Source organism: Elgaria multicarinata, chromosome 21 (assembly GCF_023053635.1).
Source record: "Elgaria multicarinata webbii isolate HBS135686 ecotype San Diego chromosome 21, rElgMul1.1.pri, whole genome shotgun sequence".
Taxonomy (NCBI): domain Eukaryota; kingdom Metazoa; phylum Chordata; class Lepidosauria; order Squamata; family Anguidae; genus Elgaria; species Elgaria multicarinata.
This window is the reverse complement of record NC_086191.1, coordinates 11,463,757-11,487,858: the sequence shown is the minus strand read 5'-3', so window position 1 is coordinate 11,487,858 and position 24,102 is coordinate 11,463,757. Positions and strand designations below refer to the sequence as shown.

The 24,102-nt window shown below is 49.8% G+C and overlaps 1 protein-coding gene across 2 annotated transcripts; it reads left to right on the top strand.

The window, feature by feature from the left end:
- The first annotated feature begins 937 nt into the window (after positions 1–937).
- RPS6KA4 (ribosomal protein S6 kinase A4) lies at positions 938–22,575 on the top strand. Of its 2 annotated transcripts, XM_063146048.1 has the most exons (17): positions 938–1,282; positions 5,224–5,295; positions 6,248–6,466; positions 7,062–7,177; positions 7,985–8,092; positions 9,518–9,598; positions 9,782–9,885; positions 10,228–10,378; positions 11,085–11,246; positions 13,080–13,205; positions 14,005–14,138; positions 15,523–15,616; positions 16,693–16,863; positions 17,972–18,163; positions 18,955–19,114; positions 20,051–20,214; positions 21,171–22,575. In XM_063146048.1, exons 1-17 carry the CDS (start codon positions 1,231–1,233, stop codon positions 21,381–21,383), a joined length of 2,319 nt encoding a protein of 772 aa, XP_063002118.1. In that variant the 5' UTR covers positions 938–1,230; the 3' UTR covers positions 21,384–22,575. The 2 variants fall into 2 exon arrangements, with proteins under 2 accessions (XP_063002118.1, XP_063002119.1); XM_063146049.1 differs by lacking the exons at positions 938–1,282; positions 5,224–5,295; positions 6,248–6,466; positions 7,062–7,177 and having other exon boundaries at positions 8,032–8,092; positions 9,522–9,598.
- The last annotated feature ends 1,527 nt before the right edge of the window (positions 22,576–24,102 follow it).

Sequence of the window (24,102 nt, the reverse complement as noted above, 5' to 3'; positions counted from 1 at the left end):
GAACCCCAGCCTTCTCCAACCTGGTGCCTTCCAGATGTGTTGAATGACAGCTTCCCAAATCCCCCCCCCCCCGCCAGAATGGCTAACAGACAGAACGTCTGGGAGTTGTACTATAACACATCTGAAGGTGTGTACATGGTGTAGAGAAAATGGAGAAAGAGCCATTTTTCTAACTCACGCGTAATACTAGCCATGAAGCTGATTGGTGAGAGATTCAGGACAGATCAAAGGAAGTCTTTAAAAGAGGGTTCAATAAATTCCTGGAGGTGAAGGGTATCAACAGCTATTAGTCTTGATGGCTATATGCTCCCTCCGATATCAGAGGCAGTATGCTTCTGTACACCAGTTGGTGGGGAACATGGGTTTCCCATGGGGCAGCTAGTTGGTCATTGTGTGAACAGACTCTTGGAAACTTAGGCCGAAGCTAGACCTAAGGTTTATCCCAGGATTGTCCTGGGGTCAAACCTGTTTATCTAAGTGCCACACAGGGAATCCAGCGCTCAGGCAGGGACGAACCTGGGATGATCCTGGGATAAACCTTAGTTCTAGCTACAGCCACAGTCTGATCCAGCATGGCTCTTCTTATGTTCTTAACCTGCTACCCACAGGAAACCCACAAGCAGGGCTTGAATGCAATGGCACCTTCACATCCATGCTCCCCAGCAACTGGTATACATGGGCCTACTGCCATTGACCCTGGTCCCGTGCACACACCGATCAAACTGTTATTTTCAATGAATCTCTGGTGTTGCACAGAGACTACCCACTTCCTCCTTCTGAGCCAGCAGTATTCTGCGACTTGAACGCCACTCTTGCTCCTGCAGGGGTGCAAGGCGCTGTACACAGAGAGGAAACAAGCATCGCTTTAACTCCCAAAGAAGCAGCGTCGATGGGATGGGCGGAGAGGTTCCCCACAGGAAGTGGGGGGGGAGAGAGGGGGGGTTAAGGAATCCACGCAAGGGGGTAACAGGCAACTTTGAGGGGGGCGTTAGCAGGAAGGGGGGTCCCCGTCCCTCCCCGGGGCGGGTCCCCTGATTTCCCTTCGCTTTCTCTCCTCCTCTCGCTTGCTGTCACATTCCTGCCGCTTGAGTCAGGCCTGGAGGCGGCGGCGGCGGCGGCGGGCTGCTGGCTGCACCAGGAAGCGCAGGGCCCGCACCATGTAACTAAAGCGGAGGAAGAACGAGAAAGCAGGCGAGGGCAAGGAAGGCAGCCAGGACCGCCGGCTTGGCCATGGAGGACGGCGGAGCCGACGAGGAGATGGTGGAGCTGCCCCTCACCGACGGTACCAGGCGATCGCGGCGGGGCTGGGGTGGGGGGCGCGCAGGGGCTGGGGTGGGGTGGGGGGAGGGCGCTGGGTGGGTCCCCCTTGACGCGCGCGCTGGGGGACCTTGGAGACGCGCGGGGGGACCTTGGAGACGCATCGGGGCGGGTTCCTTGGTGGCCCGAAGGGGTTTCCAGGGTGGTCCCGGCTAGGGCGATGGCGGCTCTTCGGGGGTCGAGGTGGGACCCGCGGCCAGGAGGGCGTCCGGCTCTCCAGGCGGCGCCTGCGGGAATGACAAGATGACCCCCAGGGCGCACCGCCGCCGCCGCTGGTGCTGGCGGGGGTTTCGGTTCATGACCCGGCTGGAGGCGCGCGGGGTGGCGGAGAGGGCGCTCCCGGGGGCCACGGACCTGGCACACGCGGGTCGGGCTGAGTAATCGACCCGGTCTGGGGAAGGTGCGCCGGGATTTGTGGAGAGAAAGGCGCGCGTGGGGAGAGGCGCGTGGGGGGGGGGAAGGCTGTTGAAGTGCGCGGCTTTTTCCCTTTTTTTTTTAAGGGCGCAGATCGCCTCGCGTGTCAACAAGACTGGGCATCGCGTGGGATGATGATTCTGTATGTGTGTTTGGGGAGGCGGGCGAGGGAGATCGACCCAGAGGGCGCATAAACAGGGGGCTTTGAGGGAGGGGTGTGGGTGGTGTTGCAGATCTGGGTTTATAAACCGGATGAGGAAGGATGCGGGCGCTTGGAAGGCGCGGATGGCGGTGCGGCAGGGGCTTTCGGAAGAGGGGGACGCGCGAGCTTGGCGCACGAGAAGGCACAGAGACACTAGTTGCTTCCTTTCCCCCCACCCGTCCTGAACAGAGCCAGGTTTGCAAGAGCAGCACGAGAGCGGATATCGCGGGTTTGTCGTGCCCGGACCTTTTGCAGCGAGGGCGCGATTGGGCAACCTTTAGAGCCGCGTGGGCACTGGGGTAGCAGTCGGGAATCCGGGAGACCTTCCCGTCCCGGCTGAGGAGGGTGGCTTGCGGCGGGCCAGGCCTGCGAGAGGTTATTTTTCAAAGTGTGGCGAGGACCCGCCTCCTAATTTATGCAAGCTCCGCCTCTCCACCCAGCTGGAGTGGGGGCAGCAGCGGGGTGGGGGGAGTGGGGGTGGGTGCTGCTGGTGCTGAATCACCAGCCCACCCCCGCCTGGATTGGCAGGTGCGGGCAAGGAGGGGGCCTGGAGGCGTTGGCAGGTGGGTGGTGGGTGGAGGTGTGTGCGTGTGTGTGAACACAGCACTGGTGAAGGCTGCTTGGGGGTAAGATACCCCCCCCCCCGCCGCCAACAACAAGTGCGTTCGATGCAATATTTGCTGTAGTTAATAAGGTTTTAACTCCCTCTGCATCTTCAGCATCCATGCTTACAAAATTTAATTATTGTTATTATTATTGTTAAATTCATTTTTGTACCACCCAATAGCTGAAGCCCTCTGGGAGGTTTATAACAATTCACAAGATAAAACACAGCATCAACATTTAAATATACAAAATGTAAAAACAATTTAAACAGCTAAAAAGAATTCCAGTAAAATTCTAGACCCCTGCAAGCAGCTGGCATAAATGCCTCCATCCTAGGCCATTAGATACCTGGGAGTAGAGGACAGACTTAACCTGGCACTGAAAAGACGACAGTGTTGCATCAGGCAAACCTCAGTAGGGAGATCGCTCCATAATCATTACATGCTCTGACCCGGTGCAAACTGACCCTGAAACCACAATATTTGACCCCAGACATCTTGATTTTTTTTTTTATCTGGAAGTCAGTGACTGGGCCAATTCACCATGGAGATGACTGGGTGACTTTGGGCCTACCTCACAGGATTGTTGTGGGGATAAATTGAAGGAGAAGTATCATTTGCACTGCCTTGGTCTTCTTGCAGGAAAGTTGAGATATATTCGTAACAAATAAAGAAATAAAACCACGTACATGTAAAAGCTTACACCCTCCTTTAGCCAGAACTCGACTGATCCCTGGGAACAGCAAATAAGAACAGAATATAAATGTAGTAAATAAGTATAGGAGAGTGTGAGTTTATACAATGATAAGGGAAAGGTGCTAGCTTTTAAAAATAATAATTGTTTGTCCCTGAGTCAAAAGCCCCCTGTCATTTGAAATAGTTTTTGTGGCTGAATCATAGAATCATAGAATCAAAGAATAGCAGAGTTGGAAGGGGCCTACAAGGCCATCGAGTCCAACCCCCTGCTCAATGCAGGAATCCACCCTAAAGCATCCCTGACAGATGGTTGTCCAGCTGCCTCTTGAAGGCCTCTAGTGTGGGAGAGCCCACAACCTCCCTAGGTAACTGATTCCACCGACGCACTGCTCTAACAGTCAGGAAGTTTTTCCTGATGTCCAGCCGGAATCTGGCTTCCTTCTTAGTACAAATGAAATGTGGTCTTCTGCACAACCCTGTGGTGTAGGAGGGGGTGTAAGCTTTTCGTTGTACTCATTTTACAGATGGGAAACCGAGGCTAAGACTGACTAAAAATTCTGCTGGTCATTTTTACAAGACACTGACACAGAGAACGGGGGAGAATGGCTACATTTTTAAAAAATTATTTGTGTCATTGTTTTGAGCCAAAACAAACACAAAAACACACACAAAAATCCCACATACAGGAGAGGGGAGGGGGAAGTCACGAGGAGAGAGGGCAAGCATCAAAAACGCAAACACTTTTCTTACAGAAGAATGAAGTGAGAATGATAAGCTAGGCCAAGGAACATTGATATCCAGTCTATAAATATGGAACCGAGAATAAAATATTAAATGCTGCCTGCGAAAAGTCACTGAGTGGCAGCCCCCCTCCCCCCCCCCCTGGCAACAAGAAGATGTTTTGTAAAGGCTGGCTGTTCATGTCAAGCTTCTTGGGCTAGGTATTCCTGTGGGCAAGTGCTGGCCCGTTTTCCTGTAGTGTTGGCCAAGTTGTGACTCATACGCCGGAAATGGGGCCTCCACCCCTTTGTACCGGAGAACCCCAGGGAAGAGGGTGGAGATGTGAGGTGTGTGTATGAGCAAAGGGAGCATGGCACTGAAGAGAAGGAGAAGAAATTGACTTGTTTCCCCCTTCTATCCCTTCAGGACATTTTGTAGTGTTTAGGCATCAGAGCAGGCCCACAGCCCGAGGGGCCATCTTAAGCCAATAGGTGAAAGGTGGCAAACCTCAAATCCTGCCCAGTAAGCCTTAAAGTTTGAAGTTATTTAGGGTGCAATCCTATGCATATTTAGACTGAAAAAATGTCTGATAACTCCCAATTCCCCAGCCAGCCATGCTGAGAATTGTAGGATGTTTTTCTATCTATACACCCATAGCATTGAGCCCTGAGGCTGCACGCTTGCCTGCGAGTAAGTCCTGTTGTACTCAGTGGACCTTACCGCTGAGTAGGTATGCCCAGGATTGCACTGTTAGTTCATTAACTCATTTCGATACAATTAAGAAGAAGAAGCACCCGTCATTGCGGTGTCTTTTAACACATTCAGCTGAAGGCAGGCCTGACGTCTTTATGAGCAATTCAATAAAATGTTGGCAGCGCAGTTTTTGTCTCATGGCTCCATTAAGGAAAAGGGCTAGAGACGTCGGCTCCGATGCAGCTAGTGTAAGCAAAGGCTGAGGAGGCAATCCCATCCACACTTGTCTGGGAGTAAGAAACTCAACGGGGCTTCTGAGTAGACACGTGCAGGATTGCACTGCAAATCCCGTGGAAAGCTGTGGGAATTGTGATGAACTCATTCCATTAGTTTCAATGGGTGTCACTCATGACTAATGTTAACTGGTTTGGGGGCCTTACTCTTTTTTTTTTAATTGGAAATGTAGAAATCCAGGGGAGGTTTTGAAAGTCTCACAGGATTGCAGCCACCTCACCCCACGCCCCACACCTCCTCTCCTCCTCTCAATATGTACATCTTTTGCTTGTTCCTTGATAGCAAATTTGACCGGTCATGAAGAGAAAGTTGGCATGGAAAACTTTGAACTACTCAAGGTTCTGGGCACTGGAGGTGAGTAGAAACCTTCCCTGTGCGTGTGTGTTTTCATTTGTATAAAATATTGTTAATGCTACGTGAAGTCCACGATCACGTACAAAAGCACGAGACAACAGAAGCCGGGAAGCAGAAACCCCAAACATAAAAAATTACAATGAAAACACCTTCTGACATCTGACAAGAGAGCTTGAAACAAAATTTGGCGTCAATTTGAAAACTGAGCTGAAAGTTTTAAATTTAGATTTAGAAGTTTGAAGGTGGAGAAATGAGATTTTGGAGGTATTTGCTGACAGGGCTGATGCTAGACACTTATGGCCGCAATCCTATGCATGTTAGACAGGGGGGAAAGTACTACAACTCCCAGTATGCTTCAGCCATGGCATGCTGGGAGTTGTATGCCTCTTTTCTGTCTAAGCATGCATAGGATTGTACCTTAAGCCCAGCAAAAAACCTTCAATTAGCATCAGTGAACATTCAGCGTTCTGGGAAACAGTGCTAGGGTCTTAGGAAAGACCCAGGGCTGACAGTGTTCCTGCTTGCTAATGTTAGGCCCGTTCAGACAACACGCTAAACTATCGTTAGGCCGCTAACTCCTTTGCAGCAAATGGTGAGTGAATGTGTTTAAGCCGTGGTTATGTAGCCATCAAAGTTAGGAATGTTTCACACGGGATGCTAAGTCATAGTACACACGACATGCTAAGCCACATTTAGCTCAAAATGCTTAGCCACTGTGGCTTAGTGTGTCGTCTGAACAAGGTCTTAGCATAAAGCGATAACCTTGGGTTAAGTGCGTCTCACCCATTTGAACCTGCCTGCTGCTGAGGTCTATCACCGGCTATTCTCCATGATAGCTAAATAGAGCCTCCGTGTTCAGAGGTAGTGTACCTCTGCGTACCCGATAGGTATAACAGAGGACGACTGTTCCCTCATAACCAGGATGCTAACCCAACTGCCTTGTCAACTCTAGCCTACGGAAAGGTGTTCCTGGTGCGCAAGCTCAGTGGACATGACATCAATAAACTGTATGCCATGAAGGTGCTGCGCAAAGCTGCCATTGTGGCCAAGGCCAAGACAACGGAACACACGCGCACTGAGCGGACAGTGCTGGAACATGTGCGCCAGTCGCCCTTTCTAGTGACACTCCATTACGCCTTCCAGACGGACTCCAAGCTTCACCTCATTCTAGGTATGAACTATGGAACTCCCAAAACTATGTGTACGTCTGATTTCACAGGTGGGGAACATGCAGTCTTGCAGATGTTACAGGACTAAAGTTCCCATATTCCCTGACCGTTGGCTATGCTAGCTGGAGCTGATGGGAATTGGAGTCCCACACCTTCTGGAGGTCTACAGGTTCTCCCCACGCCTGACTGATTTATTTTTATTTTAAGCGTTTCTATATTGCTTTTCAGATATTCAACCTCTTATAGCCGTTTTACAATTTGTTTAAAAAACAATATGAATGCATTCCTTCTTCTTTTTTTGGAGTGGAGTGGGTGGGGAATACTTTGTTTATAAAGATAATAATGCATCAGTAAAAACAAATGTCATAAAACAGAAGAAGACAGCGACAGGAGCATTTTTAAAAGAGCCACATTATAACCCATCAGCCAAACAGCTGAACGTCTTAAAAGGCCTGGGGTAATAAAAATAAAACCTTCACCCTGACACCGGGACATGGATGAGGGGGAGACTTTGAGCATGCCAATGGTGTATTTTGTAATTGCGGGATTGGGTTTAGGGTGGATTCCTTGAATTGACGTTCTGCCTCTCCCTCCTAGATTACGTGAGTGGTGGGGAGCTGTTCACCCACTTGTACCAACGGGACCACTTCTCTGAGGACGAGGTGCAGTTCTATAGCGGGGAGATCATTTTGGCGCTTGAACACCTCCACAAGGTGAGAAGTGAGTGGGGAGGGAGGAGCTGGGTGAACTCAACCCTTGCCCTGGGAGGGTACATGAGGAGGGAGAAGGGCTGTGGCTCGGTGGTAGAGCACCTACTTTATGTGCAGGAGGTCCCAGGTTCAAGGCCCAGCATCTCCAGTTAAAAGAAAGACCAAGGCCTTAGCTAGACCTAAGGTTTATCCTGGGATCATTCCTGCCTGCTCCCTGGATCCCCTGTGTGTCATTTACATGAACAGGGATGACCCCGAGACGATCCCGGGATAAACCTTAGGTCTAGCTAAGGCCAAAGTAGCAGTTGATGTGAGCGTCAAACTTGTCATGGCATTATTAATGCAATTCGCAATTGCATATTTAAAGTAAATATTAGATCCGGATTGGAGAACACTTTTTTTTAACACTTTGTGCCTCCCATTGCCCCAGTCTGGATCACACCCGGCTCAGACGTTATTTGCATCTATATTTTATTGATTTATTTATTACATTTATGTACCGCCCCATAGCTGAAGCTCTCTGGGTGGTTTACAAAAGTTAAAAACATCTACAGGCAGAGAGGTCAAGGCTTTGGGGCAGGGTCCCCTTCAACACCAGTTCTATCCTAGCATCCTTCAAATGGGGTCCCTCCAGATGTTTTAGACTACAATTCCCATAATCCATGGCCATTGGCCATATTAGCTGGGGCGGATAGGAGTTGAAGGCCAAAAACATCTGGGGGGCAACACATTGCGAGGTGGAGGCGAGCAGTCTAGTGTCTTCGAATTGGCACGATGAATTCTTAAACAGGAACCCTTTCTTGCCTCTAGCTTGGCATCATCTACCGTGACGTGAAACTGGAGAACATCTTACTGGACAGCGAGGGCCATGTGGTGCTTACAGATTTCGGACTGAGCAAGGAGTTTGTGACTGAGGATGTGAGTCTTGCTCCTTCCCAAGAGATGCGTCAGTCCCAAGCCATGTGTCATGTCAGGATCCATCGTGGATCCCGCCCAGGCAGGACCTAGGTAGAACTGGCTTGACATCCAAGAGGTCGTGGGGCTGACATTTGAGAGGATTAAAACAACTGTCGTTGGAGATTAAGCTGCAGTTGGTAGCCAATAAATCAGGGCTAGTTCCAGACGTGAAGAGAGCCTTGGGAAAGTGCTTTTTGGTGGTGGAAAAACTCTTATATTGAGAAACCCACCCACCCACCCCTTAGCCTCATCTGGCAGTAGCAGCAGCTACTGGGAGCTTCCATTTTAATTTCCCAGAGTGCCCACTTTAGTGACACTCTGAGGCATTGGTGAAATGAACATGGAGGCTTTCAGGCCCACCTGCCACTTTAGGAACAGAATGCTGGATTTGATGGGCCTTTGGTCTGACCCAGCAGGGCTATCGTTCCGCCCTTACGTCCCTCCTCTAGGCCTCCAGAAATTAAGTCTCTGAGTGGGGAACGGATTCGTCTTGCATCTAGCATACATGTAGGTCAATGCCTGTGCGTGGACGCCAAGGCACCATGCAGTGCACAGCCTGCTGCTTCATGCACACGGCAGCTGCCGAGATATATATTTGGAACGGCTGCTAACAACGTTGCAGAGGACGATTTTTGAATCTATCTTCACCCCAAAAAAGCGCCACTCTTGGCTTCTGACTCAGCAGAGGACAGGGCTGTGGCAGAGAAAACAAAGCCAACGTACAGCGAGGGAAGAAAGAGCTTTCAACAATAGGTATTAGAGGAGATGGGATGGGGAATTATATAAAATGATCCTTGGTGTGAGAAGGGGGGGGGGTCTTACAAGCATGTCCCCGTTTTCATGTGTGTCACGTCATGGTCCTGAGCCTGTAATTGGAGCAAACTAGCTTTATGGGAAAGACTGAGAGCAGAGAAGCAGCGAACAAGCAGGCAGTGGCATCAGCTACAGCTCGTTCTCCATCACCAACGTGGTCTGGCCAGAGCAAGAGGCTGATGAACGAACAGGTTGCAGCTTGACTGGGCTGTGGGCCTTTGGCAAGGTCCCCGCCTCTGCCAAAGCTTGGCTAGTGCATTTGCTAGTCAGTGCTAAGCCAGGATTCTGGAACATGTTGGCTTTGTGTTTTGTGCAAACACGGCCATTGCCAAGAAAAAACCCTCTTGCGTCTTTGACAGATATGTTTTAAACAGGTGAAGCTTTCGTAGTAGAGAGAGACAAACCTTTGTCACTTGCTTATAAAGTTGTTGTTAAAGGCGTAACGATGGCAGCTGGCTTAAAAGTTGGCCATTCTAGAGAGAGGGTCCCTTGTCCCCTGATTTTGAATGGGATATGTTGCTCTCTCTCTCTCCCTTTCTCACTTTCCTCTTTCCGCTGTGCCCTGAACCACAGAAAGAGCGGACCTTCTCCTTTTGTGGCACTATCGAATACATGGCGCCAGAAATTGTACGGAGCAAAAGTGGACACGGCAAGGTGAGGGTGACCTGGCGTAGATGAAGGGAAAGGGTTGGGACGGAGGGGGTCAGCACCTGAAAAAGGTGCTGAGGTGGCTGTGCTGGAGTTGCTGGATTTATATTTAAAAAATGCTGTCGAGGAGACCTGTGTCGGCTCCAGCCTTGTTACATTCCAGCTGCTTTGTGACTTTTCCCCTCGCAGTCTGTGGACTGGTGGAGTTTAGGTATCCTGATGTTTGAGCTGTTGACTGGCGCCTCACCCTTCACCCTGGAGGGAGAAAAGAACTCACAGGCTGAGGTGTCCAGGTGAGGCCCAAAGGAGAAGCGGGATTCAGGGCTGATTGCGGAAGGCAGGGCCCTTGGCAGGCAAGAGCGGCCGACTTGACCGGAGAGGCTGAAGGGTGGCGCATGATGGATTGGCGTGCGTTGCTGGGGCTGATGGGCAATAGCCTATAGTTGGCTGGAGAAGCAAGAGTCCGTGGGTATTTTGAGGCTGTTGGGTAACAGGGAAGGGCTTGGTGAAAGCAAAGATGGATAGGAAATAGGAGAGGTTGGGACAAGATGAGCCATGGCAGGAGTGGAAGGAGCTGGCGGGTGATAGACATACGGCAAGGGTCCCTCGATGACCGGGCTGCATCTGTGTTCCAGGCGGATCCTGAAATGCGACCCTCCGTTTCCATCGGTCATCGGCCGGGTAGCGCGCGACCTGCTGCAGAAGCTGTTGTGCAAGGATCCCAAGAAGCGGCTGGGCTCGGGGCCCAGCGGAGCACAGGAGATCAAAGAGCACCCCTTCTTCAGGGTGAGGTCTGGCTTCCTCTTTGCCGGAGCTGTACTGCTCAACCGCTCAGCTGGCTCATGGCTATTGCATGGCTCCATCTCTACAGGAAGGAGCTGTAGGTCCATGGCAGAGACCCCTGCATTGCATGCAGAGGGTCCCAGGTTTTGATCCAGGTAGGGCTGTGAAAGGAATCCTGCCTGAAACCCTGGTGAGCTGCTGCTGCCTGTCAGTGTTGACAATATCAGGCTAGATGGACTCAACCCAATACTGGGACCCAATCTGGTCCTGCGGTTTCCCCCAGAGAGCCAGGCTCACAATTGTTGGCTGATTTCGTGGGTTTTGTACGTCCCCCCCCCCCCCCCCGCTCTAAAAGGTTGAAATGCCTCTCTCCTAAGGCCTTGTTAGAGCCAGGAGGAGCTTTATGCTAAAATGGGCTTAGCGTTTTGGCCCCTGTCCTGAAAGAGGTTCAACACCCCTGGCCTTGAGGGATGGCCATCTTTTCCATTCGTACAACAGAACATCTGCTTTAACCACTCTTGCTTCCTGCATGGAATCTGCAGAGCTGTAGGGTGTGTGTGTGTGTGTAGAATGCGTCTCTGTTGGAAGCCCGTAGCCCGACTTAAAAGAACTACGACTCCCAGGATTCCATGCTGCAGAGGCACAACAGCTAAGCCACTTGTATCTGGCACTGTAGCCATGCTCTTAACCAGGCGCTCTCCTCTCCCAGGGCCTGGACTGGACGGAACTAGCGGCACGCAGGGTGAAGCCCCCCTTCAAGCCTCTCATCCGCAGCGAGCTGGACGTGCGAAACTTCGCGGAGGAGTTCACCAGCTTGGAGCCCATCTACTCCCCTGCTGGGACTCCCCCCAGCCTCGAACGCGTCTTCCAGGTAAACGCCACAAAGTTCTGAAACTGTGGCAGGGCCACAGTTGTAGTCTAAAACATCTGGAGGGCAGCAGGTTGCAAAAAAGCTGGCTGAGAGAGTTTAAGAACAAAAAGAGGAGCACCGGTTAAATCCAACATTATGGAAGCAGACTGCTGCTTGTGCAGCCAGACTTTCCCATCACCTACATGTCTGCTCCAGAGGATACCTGCAGGAAATTAAGTCTGCCGGTAGAGTTTGTTCTGCTGGCAGAAGGACACCGTTGGATCCCACTTTAAGGGAATGCTGGGAGTGCTTCTGGACGGAGCGTTCCTAGCGCTAGCAATCAGTATGCATTGCCCTGCTATTCTGACTTCTCATTAATGGATTTTCTGCGGTAAGAAAAAAGACAGAAGATGTGATGGGAAACCCTGGGAGAGTTACAAGCGGAAGATGACATCCTCTGGGCCTCCCTCTAAACGTCTGGGAACGAGGGATGGTGCTGATGTGATAAATCCTGGTCTTGAAGCAAACTGTAGCCTGGAGAGGAGAGTGAAGAGAGAGAATTTGTCTCTCTGGTAATACTAGGCCTGGAAGCCCTAGGGAGATGTTGATCATTGAGGTTTGCTGTGTTGCCAGTATGGCAGGTTACAGGGGGGGGGGGGGCTCTATTTTCTTTCTGTCTTTCAAAGAGGGGTTGGGTTTATTTTAAATTGTGTTGAATCGATTAACCGGTTAGGTTAATCAATTACAAATATTTTGATAGACCATAAAGGTGCCCCCTCCAATTAATCGGGCAGTTTAAAAAATATGGTTTATTATTTTTAATACATGCATATAAAAACTCCAGAGGGCAAGAAGAGAAATGTCCTGCCCTGTATGTGCGAAACAGGGGGTGCACCTTCGAAGGTGATGCTGCCTGTGACGTTGCTGTGCATTGTCAAACCACAAGGAAAGCGAACCCTTCCCCCCTTCAGGGCCATTGTTTTTCTCCAAATGCAAACTTATGCAGGTATAATCGACTCATCACTCAATCTGCTACAACTCATATGACAGATTGACCCCAAATTCCTTCCTTGGTCAGTGATGCCAGCTGTACTTTCAGATCATTTTTAAACATTTAAACCTGCAGATTAGAACAGCGCTCTTGTTCTCAAGTTCAAGCACAATCTGTTTTCCTGATCAGATCATTTCAGGAAGTACCTTGCACACACTTCCTCATCTGCGGGGATGTAGGGTTAGAATGAAAGCGCTTTTGTGTCTCTCTGTGTGTGTGTTTTTAAAAAAATCTCTCCAGGTTTCTGCCAGCTGCTTGTATCCTTTTGGCTGCAAGTTTCAGAGTGCTCTTTACTGCTTCCTCATTTTCCTTCTCTAATCTGCCGTCGCAGAACGTGGGGCTGTTCTTCTTGAAGGCCCTTCAAGACAAGGTTTTGTCAATGTATATTAAGTGTAATATAAATCTGTAAAAGCGCCAGGTCAGCCACCCAGTCGAAGAGCTCTTTGTCAGGCAGGTCCACGTGTGAGGAATGCTTCGTCTAAGATGGTGCCTGCTGTTTTTATAAGAAATTGCATTAAAATGTTTTAGTACTTTTAAGGCTGACATCCTATGGTCCCTGGGAGGGTGTCCCGGGGGTTCTAAGATAGGTACTGAATAATTGTCCTTTTTTTTTTTTAGATGGGGAAGTATTCAATTTTTAAAGTGGGGAAAGAAGTGAAATGGGAAAGTCCAAGATGGATTCTACCACCTGATTTTGCTGTGCTTGTAGCTTGGCTCACAGGCAGAATGAAAGTGGGCCCCTGGCACCTCTCCACTACTGCAGAGCTCTGCTGATCCCCACACTTTCTTCCTTCTTTTGAAAGGGATATTCCTTCATCGCTCCTTCCATCCTCTTCAACCGCAATGCTGTGACTGCTGATGTGCTCGGGGCTGCACTGGAAGGAGAACGCCCAGGAAGCTCTGCTGTGGCCCGCAGTGCCATGATGAAGGTAAAAACCCTCCTCGGGAGAGTCGGGGAATCCCTGAAGGTCGGGGAAACTGCCAGGAGAGCTCTCTTTGGGGAGATTCAGACAGTCTTCAAGGGAGGCCCTTTCTGAATGTGTCACGGCTGGCAGAAAACCAAGCGCCGAGTCCTTTGCAATTGGTGCCGTCCAGGGCTCCTCCGGGTGATGGGATCGCAGCATGTTCCCCTATCAAATTTGATCGTTTGAAGAGGGAAAGTCCCAAGTCGAAAGCAAAACCACATATTGAGAAAGAGCATTAGGAGAAGGAGTTGGGCAGGTGGAGGTTTACCTGCGTGGGAGATGCTGCTATTTCCGTGTTTTGAAGGGAGCCTGGGCGAAAGATCACACGTGCCTGCGCCAGACTCCACCATCACAGTCTATGCTTTAGAAGGGTCACTTGTCAACCTGGGGCAGGCGCATGCCAGCAAGGGAAGGCGAAGGGGGCTCTCTCTCTAGGTCAGCCTTCCCCAACCTGGGGAAGCTTTCCAGATGTGTTGGCAGTGGTGCAGTGGCTTGCTGGACTTCCTTATTCGCATGGAGGCCGATGTCATCTGCCACCCTCCTCAGAATGCTGAGCTTGGGAATCTTTGAGTATGTCAGGGGTGGGGATCCGGTGGACCTCCAGATGTTGTTGGATGCCAACTCCTATCAGAGCCAGCCAGTGGTCAGGGATGATGGGGTTTGGAATTCCAAAACATCTCGAAGGCACCTGGTGGCCTGCCCTGGACATAGACAAGGCCGTGTTGTCTCTAACTCCGCTCTAACTCCCTGCTCCTCTGGCCAGGATTCTTCGTTCTTCCAACAATACGAGATGGACTTGAAGGAGTCGCCGCTGGGCGAGGGCAGTTTCTCCTTGTGCCGCCGCTGCCGGCAGCGTCAAAATGGGGCAGAATTCGCAGTCAAGATCATCAGCAGAAGGTGCTTTGTCGTCGTTGCCACTCTCTCTCTCTCTCTCTCTCTCTCTCTCTCTCTCTGTCACGCACACACATGCTCCTTTCCCTTCCGAAAAGGATTCTTATCTCATGCCCAGAACCTAAGAGGGCATGAATGCCCCGCTGAACGATGTGCACGTGCCAGAGCGTTCCTTCCTTTTCCGTTCATAGATTTGTTTTCCTTGTGCGTCTGGCATAGAGCCAACGTGTTGAACCAGGAGAGCAGGAAACAAAGGCACAGCCCAGGGGAGCTCTGAACACGGTGGCTGGCAGCCCCGGGCAGAATACTCAGGGCTGAGCGTTCTCAAGCGACTGGGGGTTTATAAAAGGGTCCCCAACCAATCAGAAAGGCCAGGCTGCGTGCCAGTGAGAATACAAGAAATTACAGGTGGGAAGCAAGGCCCAGTTCAGGGGTGGGGAATCTGTGGTCCTGCAGATGTGGGACTCCATCTCCCATTATCCCTGACCATTGCCCATGTTGGAGTCCAATATCTGGAGGGCTACAGGGTCCCCATTCTTGTCACAGTGTGTTCCAGCTCACCTCTGCGCATCTTAAAGGGGGAAGCTGCATCAAGAACATGTGCGCCCTTTGCAACAGGAATGGTACACTGGTGTTTTGGGGCTCAGGCATGCATCCTCCACTAGAACATCTCTCACAAGGGCCAGGCTTCAGCAGCTCAAAGTGAAACCTTCACCCTTAGATCAAATGAAGTGGATGACTTGGCTAACCATTCCCACCCACCCACCCGTTCCGTGCATAATGACAAAATTAGACATGGTGTGGGAAGAGCGGACAGAGAAAAGTCCCGTCCCCCCACTCTCTGGTTATGCTAGTTGTCAAAGTCATCCAGCATAAATAGGGCTGGGGGTAGTTTCAAGGCAAGCAAAGGGAAGCTCTTCTTTTACACCAAGCATCAATTAACGTAATGGAAATGGCTGCCGCAGAATATGGCAAGTGGCCTTGTGCTTAGATGGCTTTAACAGGGAACCGGACATAATCGTGGAGGAAGAGAGGAGGTCTGTCATTCACCCTGCGTTGGGATGGCTAAATGGAACCTCCATCTTCAGAGGTAATCTATCACTGAATACTTGTTTCTGGGAAGCAGCGACTGCCCTCACATCCTGCTTCTGAGCTCCCAGGAAGCACTGTGCTGAACTAGGTGGGCTTTGTTCTGATTCAGCAGAGCTTTTCTTACATTCCTAAGGGAACAGAGGTTAGCTTCCTCACAGGGCCTAGCCAATAGCTCCTCCTTAGCTCCCCTGGCCAAGGAAAGCAAAGATTAGGTGTCTGAGTGTGTGCCTGTGTCTTTTTTAAAATAGCAACTGACCCTCTTTTTAATTCCATCCCTCACTCCCACCTCCTAATCCAGGATGGAAGTGAATACTCAACGTGAAGTGGCCGCCTTGAAGATCTGTGAAGCGCACCCAAACATTGTCAAGTTACATGAAGTCCATCAAGATGAGGTAATCTTTCTGCTTTCTGGCTCTCCCAGGTGGAAACACCCCAAGAGTACATGAGGGGTCTGACTGAACCCTCATGCCTCTCCCCCTCCACCGCTGTTCATTTAGAAACCGTGGTTGCAGACCACCTTTCCATGGTAATGGCTCCCGGAGCGGTTTGCAACACATTTGTTTGTTTATTACGTTTTTATACCGCCCAATAGCCGAAGCTCTCTGGGTGGTTCATAACCATTAAAAGCACAAAATGTAATTGAAAAGTTTAAAACTACAGTTTAAAATTAAAATAAAGCCGAACACTTGCATCAGGGCCTGCCGGCCAAATCCTGCTTTCGTGGAGGACACATCGTGCCTTTGGGGTTGATTTTTCAGCTTTTGGGCTGCTTCCCCCACCCCATACTGAGAGGTTGAAAAGCTTCTCCTAAGGCAGTTACAGGCAGTAAGATCTTTAAAGCTGAAATAGGCTGGTATTTTGGCCCCACCCCTTTGCCTTAAGCCCTGCCCACCAGTAGACCACAGCCCCTGAGCGCTTCGAATTTGGCTCTCAGGTTGAAAGAGGATCCCCAGCCATGACACACACACACACACACACACACACAATCAAAACCCTGCTGGTATCACAGCCAGCCTTCCCCAACCTTGCGTCCTCCAGATGTTTTACTACAACTCCCAGCCATTCTTCTTCTTTTAATGTTATTATTTTGATCGTGTGTTTTCATATTGCTCTGAGCCACTTTGGGTGCTAATGCAGAAAGGTTTAAATGTGACACATAATTAACTCACAGCTGAAACCAGTCAAATCTGACAGCATAAATCCCAAACTCTGCAGGCCAGGAGTCTCGCCAGCTAGCAGCATGAGCGTAAGGTACTGCTGCCGTGACAAGCCCAGAGCAGAAGGCTGGCATCCTAGTACTTACACCTTGCCTTTCTCGCCCAGATGCTGCCTGCTGCCTTGCCAGGCACGTGCCCCTCTTCCCTTCTGTGCCTGATGGGGGTGCCGAGGCCCGGGGTTTCCTGGACTCAAGCCCACCCACCCCAGCTGCCTTTCTCAGCTCTTCGCCCCTTCCTTCCCTCTCCGACAGTACCACACGTACCTGGTGATGGAACTGCTCCGAGGCGGGGAGCTTCTCGACCGCATCAAGAAGAAGCAGCATTTTAGTGAGTCGGAGGCCAGTCAGATCATGCGCAGCCTGGTTTCTGCCGTCAGCTTCATGCACGACGCTGGGGTGGTGCACCGCGACCTCAAGCCTGAGGTACGAGGAGAGTGGAGGGAGAGCAGGAGGGGTGACGGTGAGGTGATGCAGTGGGAGACCCTGGCAGCTGGTTGAGTCTAGCGGTTTCGTTATGGGGGTAGAAACTCTGCCATCACCCCAATGTAGGATAGGTGGAAAGATGCCACTGCCCCCCCCCCAATCCCACCCCTTTGCCTAAGTTCTTTGAACATGCCGCAGCACGGACAGACAGAAGGGGCTCAGTGGCAACCGCAAATAATGGTTGGCAAGAAACCCAAGCTGAAGTTTGTGGACCCCTGGGACCACAGCATCTCTCCTGGCACACTGTGTGACAGCGTTCCCCAACCTTGCGTCCTCCAGAAGTGTTAGGCTACAACTCCTATCATCCCCAGCCACCGAGGACAGCCCAACCCATCCGGAGGGCAGAAGGCTGCCCTGTGAGCTCTCAAGTGTCTTCCACTCCGCTGCTCAGTTCTCTTGGCAGCAGCTGGGCCTGCTTTCGATGCCCCGATTTTGTGGCTGTGTTCAGGGTTCCACAAATCCCTTTGCCTCTTTCCAGCTCCTCTCGGGCAAGTGCTCCTGCCCCACGCAATGCATGCTTTCGGTGCGGAGAGCATTGCTGGCACTATCCCCGCCTGGGGAGGAGAGTTCAGATTGCCTCCCATTCGTTATCCTCCTTCCAAGGAGCTCAGAATGATTTTCATGGGAGTTATCCGTTTTATTCACACAACACCCCTATGAGGTAGCATAGTAGCATGCCCAAATAAGCTTCACATGGCTGAATGGAAATTTGAATCCAGGAGTTTCCTAATCAAATGATAACACTTCTTTCCTTTTCGTCACACGGGCTCTCATTTTGATTGGGTGGGAGCGTCAAATTCACTCCAAGCCTCGGTGATCAGGGCTTGGGAGAAGCAGTGTTAAGGGTTGGCTGATCACAAATGGGAACTAGACCTCTACTCAAGCACCCAAGGGACTTGGAGCTGGCAGTTTGCCAGAGGGTTTGCTGGGTGGGTGGGGGGGTCCCGCCCTGCTGAGATCTCGAGAGATCAAGGCGGAGCAGTTACCGAGTTGAAGAGAGGCGGCCAGCGTTTCAGTGGCTTTCGATATGCTCCACTCTACTCTCTAGAATATCTTGTATGCGGACGAGCCGGAGGGAGCCCCCGTGAAGGTGATCGACTTTGGCTTTGCCCGCCTGCGCCCCCAGAACTCACAGCCCATGCAGACTCCTTGCTTCACCTTGCAGTACGCTGCGCCTGAACTCTTGCAGGATGGGGGCTACGACGAGTCTTGTGACCTCTGGAGCTTGGGGGTTATCTTGGTAGGTGGAAACTGAGGGGGAAAGAGTGGGTTTAGGAAGAAAAGGAGGCCAGTGGGACCAGATAGGGTGGAGGTATCCTGAAGGGCCGTTTATCTCTCTCCCGCCCACCCCCTGGCCTGGTTTACCCCTTCTTCCACTGCCTATTTATGTATCCAAACCATTTCAGATTTCTGATAGTTTCCAGAAGTTCTACAATTTCCACCTCCCCACACTGCATCCCATCCTGCCTCCTTCCTTCCTTCTTCTCTCCTCTGACCCCAAACCTGCATCTCATTTCTCCCTAGAGCTGCTAATACTTCCCTCAAATCTAGCACCATCTTCACACTTTCCAGTACTTACATTAACCCCTTTCCTGGGCTTCTTTCTGCAAAAGAGGGCTCGTAATTTGCTTAATTGCTTTCTAACCGATTGAGATTCTTTTTATTCCTTTTGTTACATTTACTTACTAACTGTATATACTATTCCAATGCCTAAGACTCAGGGCAGCTTACAATGACAGTTTACAGATGTACATGTGAGAAAGACGTTTCCTCTAATCATTCCACATTAAGAGCCCCCAAATTGCCAGTTTGTTCCATCGATCCAGAGAATTAGCTGGCGGGGTATCCTTGCTCTCCTCTGGTGGGCTTGCATCCTTTAAGAAGCTCAGAGCTTTACAACAACCCTGTGAGGTAGGGCAGGAAGAAAGAAACCAGCTTTCTTTCTATAACGCTCAAGGTGCAACAATGGCTGCATAACTGGCACGTCACCCAGTGTCTTTTGCGTAATTTCTTTCTTCTGTCCTCCTCCAGTACACCATGCTATCTGGGCAGGTCCCCTTCCACAGCAGTCAGGAAGGGAGCGCAGCAAACCACGCAGCTGAGATCATGCACAAGATCAAGGAAGGACGGTTCTCCCTGGACGGCGAGGCCTGGAAGAATGTGTCTGAAGAGGCAAAGGAGCTGGTCAGAGGTAATGGGAGTGCACTTTAGAGTGAAGGAGCAGAGTGAGAATGCCTGTCTGAAGGTGGATGCTGGCGAGACTTTGGTGGGGTGCGCCTGGAAGGAGCCTGCTAAATGTCCCCCTCTTGAGGTTCCATAGGGCTGGTCAGAATCCAGGCTTTGGGTTAAGAAGAGCATCAAGATCTATTAAAAAACCCCCCGAACAAATGGTGAATTGGGTAGAAGCGTCTCTGTGTTTAGGGTATTAAGAAGGGCTGTAAGCATTGCTGAGGGATTTCTGAACTTAAAAAAGCAGTCAATAGACCAAGGAAGGAAATTCTGTGGTTATTTTGGATCATTTATCCTCCTCCTTTTAGTCACTGGGATTAAAAAAAAAAATCTCCTTCTAGTATCTCTTTCCAGAACCACCCCACGCCTCATCCTCTGGAGATTCCATAAGACATTGCTCATGCCCTTACAAACCCATCTCAAAAGAAAATCAAAACACTGCTTTTTAAAAAATTAATTCATGGATATAAAGAAAATCAGACAGGAGCCGCTTTCTACCCAACTTGCTCGATGAAAACAGCTGTTCCTGGCTTTCTGCCATTCCGACCAATTAACGCAAAGTAATTAGGATGATTGACAAGCCCTTGAGTTTTAATTTTATAAAATTAGATGTGTTTTTTTAATTACACTGACTTGTAGCCCACTCCTAAGCCACTTTGCTCAGAAGTAAGTTCTACTGAGTTTAATGGAATAGGTGTGCATAGGATTGTAGCCTTAATAAGTCACATCATTTTTAATATATAAGAATGCTTGTACTCATTGCATTGGCCTTCCAAATTTCAAGCTACAGGCCTGTCTCCAAACCCTCAATCCAGTTGGAAAGGGGGACATTTGTTGCTTCCTTCTTCTGATTGCTAATCTACTCCCCCCTCCCCCCAATACCCCACTCTCTACCCAGGTCTCCTCACAGTAGACCCTGCCAAGCGGCTGAAGATGTCAAGTTTGCGCTACAGCGAGTGGCTTCAAGATGGAAGTGCCCTCTCTTCCACACCCCTCATGACTCCAGATATTCTGGAGAGCTCAGGGCCCGCCGTGCGAACTGGCGTCAACGTTGCCTTTATGGTAAGAGACTCAACACCCGAGCTGCGAAATGAGTTTCTTTGGAGGAAGTGGAAGGGATTGGAAGGCGAGGTTAAGCATCAGGGCTGTCTCCAGATTTGAAAGCCCTCTTCATATGTGGGTAGGTTCCCTTAAGGTCTGCAGTGGGGAGGGTTACCTGGTAGCATAGGAGAATGGTGGACTTTTCCCCAAGCTCTACAAAGCACCAAAGATCGTCTGGGTGAGTTTGCCGGTGTCCGCTGTGTTGCTTTTCCCCAAATGCCTTGGATGTGTTGTTGATTCAGAGCTTCGAGAGAGAAAAACATGGCAGCTACCAGTAGCGTCTGCCGCATTTTTTGTGGCTGCCATTTTGTTTCCCCCCATACTCAAAATTGCCGATCTGGTTTTGTAAGGAGCCAAAGCAAAATAACGTGAAGCCTGTGCTTTGCTTTAATCTAGCAGGACTAGTTCTTGCTGGGCAGATTTTGGGTAGCGGGGTGGGAAGGGACGTTGTTCAGGAAGCTTTGCAACAAAATTCCAGGGCAAAAGCAGAATTTGGGGAATCAGTTGGAGGAGGGAAATCTGCTGTAGAGAGATTTAGCTGTTGTGTGAACAGTAAAGCCTTGCTAAGACTTTGGAAGGAAAGGAAAGGAACCTCTCCTGCAAGCACTGAGTCATTACTGACTCTTGGAGGGACGCCACCTTTCGCTGACGTTTTCTTGGCAGGCCTTAAAGCGGGGTGGTTTGCCGATGCCTTCCCCGGCCATTATTACCTTTCCCCCAGCTAACTGGGTACTCATTTTACCGACCTCGGGAGGATGGAAGGCTGAGTTGACCCGAGCCGGCTGCCTGAAACCAGCTTCCGCTGGGATCGAACTCAGGCCGTGGGGAGAGTTTCAGCTGCAGAAACTGCTGCTTTACCGCTCTTTGGAACCAAGTGAGAAATGCTTTAGCTTTACTGTGTCTCCCTCCCTCCCTAGGCCTTTAACAAGGGCAAGCGTGAAGGGTTTTTCCTGAAGAGCGTAGAGAACGCCCCCCTTGCCAAGCGGCGCAAGCTCAAGATGTCAAGTACCGGGGCTGAAGCACGCCGCAGCAGCAGCTCCTCCTCTTCCTCATCAGGCTCCTCCTCCGCAGCCTCCTCCCGCCCCCACAAAGCCAAGGTTCCCACGACCCGCCACGACCCCCCCTCGTAGCACGCCTCGGAAGGGGGTGCACGCTGAAGGGCAAAGGGAAGTGGGTATTTATTGTCTATGTTGCTGTTGGGGGAGGAAGCCTTTTCCACCCCCCATTTCCACTCCCACCCCACCCCCCATATGATGTTATCTTCATTCATGACAGGCTCTGTCTTGTTGTTAAAAGTGGCCAAGGTCTGTTTGGAGGAAACACTGTGTCTGTAGGCAGAGACTGGCAGTGCCTGCAGGATGGCTCTTCTGGGATTCTGCAGAGCAGCTCTGTTTGCCAGGGGGAGAACGGGGGGCAGGGGGCAGTCAGGAGGGAGCTCCCCCATTTTTTAAATGCCAAATCAATGTCCATTTCGGATGGTTATTCAGGGTCTGCCTTCCTATTGCGAGGATATGGCTGGAGGGGGGATGTTGCTTGTTTTAATTGATCTACCTGAGGTGCTGCCTCTCCCTTCCCACCTCCCCAGAGCACAAGAGGGCTGGTCCCTTTCCCCAAGCCCAGGGTCTGGTGTTAAGAGGGCAATGGTCAAAGGTTACAGGTTACCTATTAAGAGGCCGAAAATGCTGGGTGGGAGGGGGTATTAACTGTAACGTCACTTTTATAAGCAGGTGGGTGGGTGGATGGGTTTGTCCACTTTCAGTCCAAACCCTTATACAGGGGGCAGGATGGAGTGGCACATTATTATTACTATTATTTTACTAACCCTGCTCCTGTCGTCGACGCAGAAACTTAGCAGGGAAAGCTGTCCATGACACAGAGAGAGTTCCGGAAAAGCTTCTGCTGCTTAATTTCTGCACCTCAAGCTGTTGTTTAAAGTCACAGGAGCAGGGACAAAGCTGGCAAAATCCTAAATCTCATTTAGAGAAGGATGGGCAGGAATAAGGGCTGCGTATTACAGGAAGGGCCTGGTGGGTGGGGGGTGGGCAGGATATCACTCACCACCTTATTTAATGTAGGATGCACCAATCTGTTCCCACATTCAGAGGAAGAACGAGCTCACAAGCCGGATAAGAACCTCTTCAGGAAAGTGCGTGTACGTTCAGGGCGGGGAGTCTGTCGTCGGCCCCAAATACTTGATCACAGAATTGCAGAGTTGGGAAGGATCTTGGAGGTTCCTTATTTCTTGAAAGGTGGGGGAAAGAGTCTTCAGTTTTTGCCTTATGAGCTCAGTAGGATCCACTTTACTGGGCAAATCTGTATAAGCTCAGGCTCTTCATGGGGAAAAAAATGGGCTGAGGGGGTGGGAATGTCGAGGGGGAGGGAGAGAGTATATTTTTAAGATAGAGAGAGATTTCTGTATGTTTTTTTTTAATAAAAATGTTCTTGAAGAAGGTGAGCATGGGGGAGAAGTTTGAATGATGGCACATTTGAATTTAGAATGGAAGGGGGATCGTTCCCTTATTACCCCAATTATTGAAGTCCTGTAATCTCTAAGGGACAGATCAATTTAAAATGTAGAAGGACAAGGGAGCAAAGGAACTTCATCACATCACTGAATATCAGTCTGCTAACTGAGCCCTTGAACAGGCTTTTTTCTGAAGCTAAAAGCCAGTATTTCCCCAACACAAAAAATTGAAACTTCAAATCCAGCTCAGCTCTAATTTGAGCAGCGGATTCCAATTGTACTAGCTTAGACAAGATCATTAAAATAAACTATCATCAACATTTGAAGTTTCCAATGAAATCCCATTTTCAAAATTCAGATTAATTTTTCAGCTAGTAAGACCCAAACCATCTCTACATAACTAAAGGTGAAACTCATATTGCAACGTTGATTTTAGTCATTTTAAACCCATTTTGGTTATGCCATCAGTGCAGAAAGCTTGTTTAAATTTTGTTAAAGTCCAAGGTTGGTAAATTATGTATGCTTCTCCCACTCCATCCCCAAAAAGTTTATAAAGCAACTGGCTGATTTGAAATACTTCATTTATTTGTTTGTCCATCTAAGATGGAATGAAAGACAGATCTGGGGTTAGTCTGTGTTGAGGCCTTTTACCCTCGAAGCTTATGGAGGGGTAATTCTAATGTATTGTAGTGAGAGGGCAGAAGAGAATGTGTACACACAAAGATATTCTGAATTATTAAAGATGGAATAAAAATGAAAGCATTTTAAGGCTCTTGAAAAGGCCTGACAGAATGGAGGAAAGGGGGAGAGGTAAGTTTAGTCACTTTAAAGGGAAGTGCAATTAAGAGGTTTAAACTACATGGAAACTTTAAAAACAAAGAGGGGAAGAATAGGATCCGCCCTGCCTCAAGAATTAGGGGAATCTACTATATAGACCGACTGCCAATATTCATTCAACTCGATTTAAAATGCCGTGCAATAATGATCCTCTTAATCAGTTCGAATTGCTCTTAATAGTTTGTATCTCCCATCCAGAGTAGCGGAATGACGCTCTCCCACTAGTCATAGCTAACTTCAATAGTAACAATATCCAAGTTTTCACTTTAAAGAAAAGTATTTAGCTAAACAGTTTCACTTCCATTTTTCACAACTAATCTTGGGTGGGTGGGGGAGTGAAATCACCAATAATTTCTCCCCCCCCCCAACACAAAAAGTTCTAGGGGGTGACAAGGTGCGATCTCTTTCTTCAAAGCTTAATTGGGCATTCCCAGTGCTGCTTCCACAGACTTATCTGCTGATTTAAGGAAGTGGAGGACGGGGGTGCAGGGAGAGAATTTATATTCATTTTGATCACAATATTAGTATGTGAGTAGGGAGGGGTGAGG

What these genes read in the sequence shown, in the direction of transcription:
- RPS6KA4 (XM_063146048.1), top strand. Translation starts at nt 1,231, where the DNA reads ATGGAGGACGGCGGAGCCGACGAGGAGATGGTGGAGCTGCCCCTCACC. An exon ending in GGAGCTGCCCCTCACCGACG is followed by an intron (nt 1,283 to 5,223) that starts GTACCAGGCGAT and finishes GTTCCTTGATAG; the next exon opens with CAAATTTGACCGGTCATGAA. An exon ending in CAAGCTTCACCTCATTCTAG is followed by an intron (nt 6,467 to 7,061) that starts GTATGAACTATG and finishes TCTCCCTCCTAG; the next exon opens with ATTACGTGAGTGGTGGGGAG.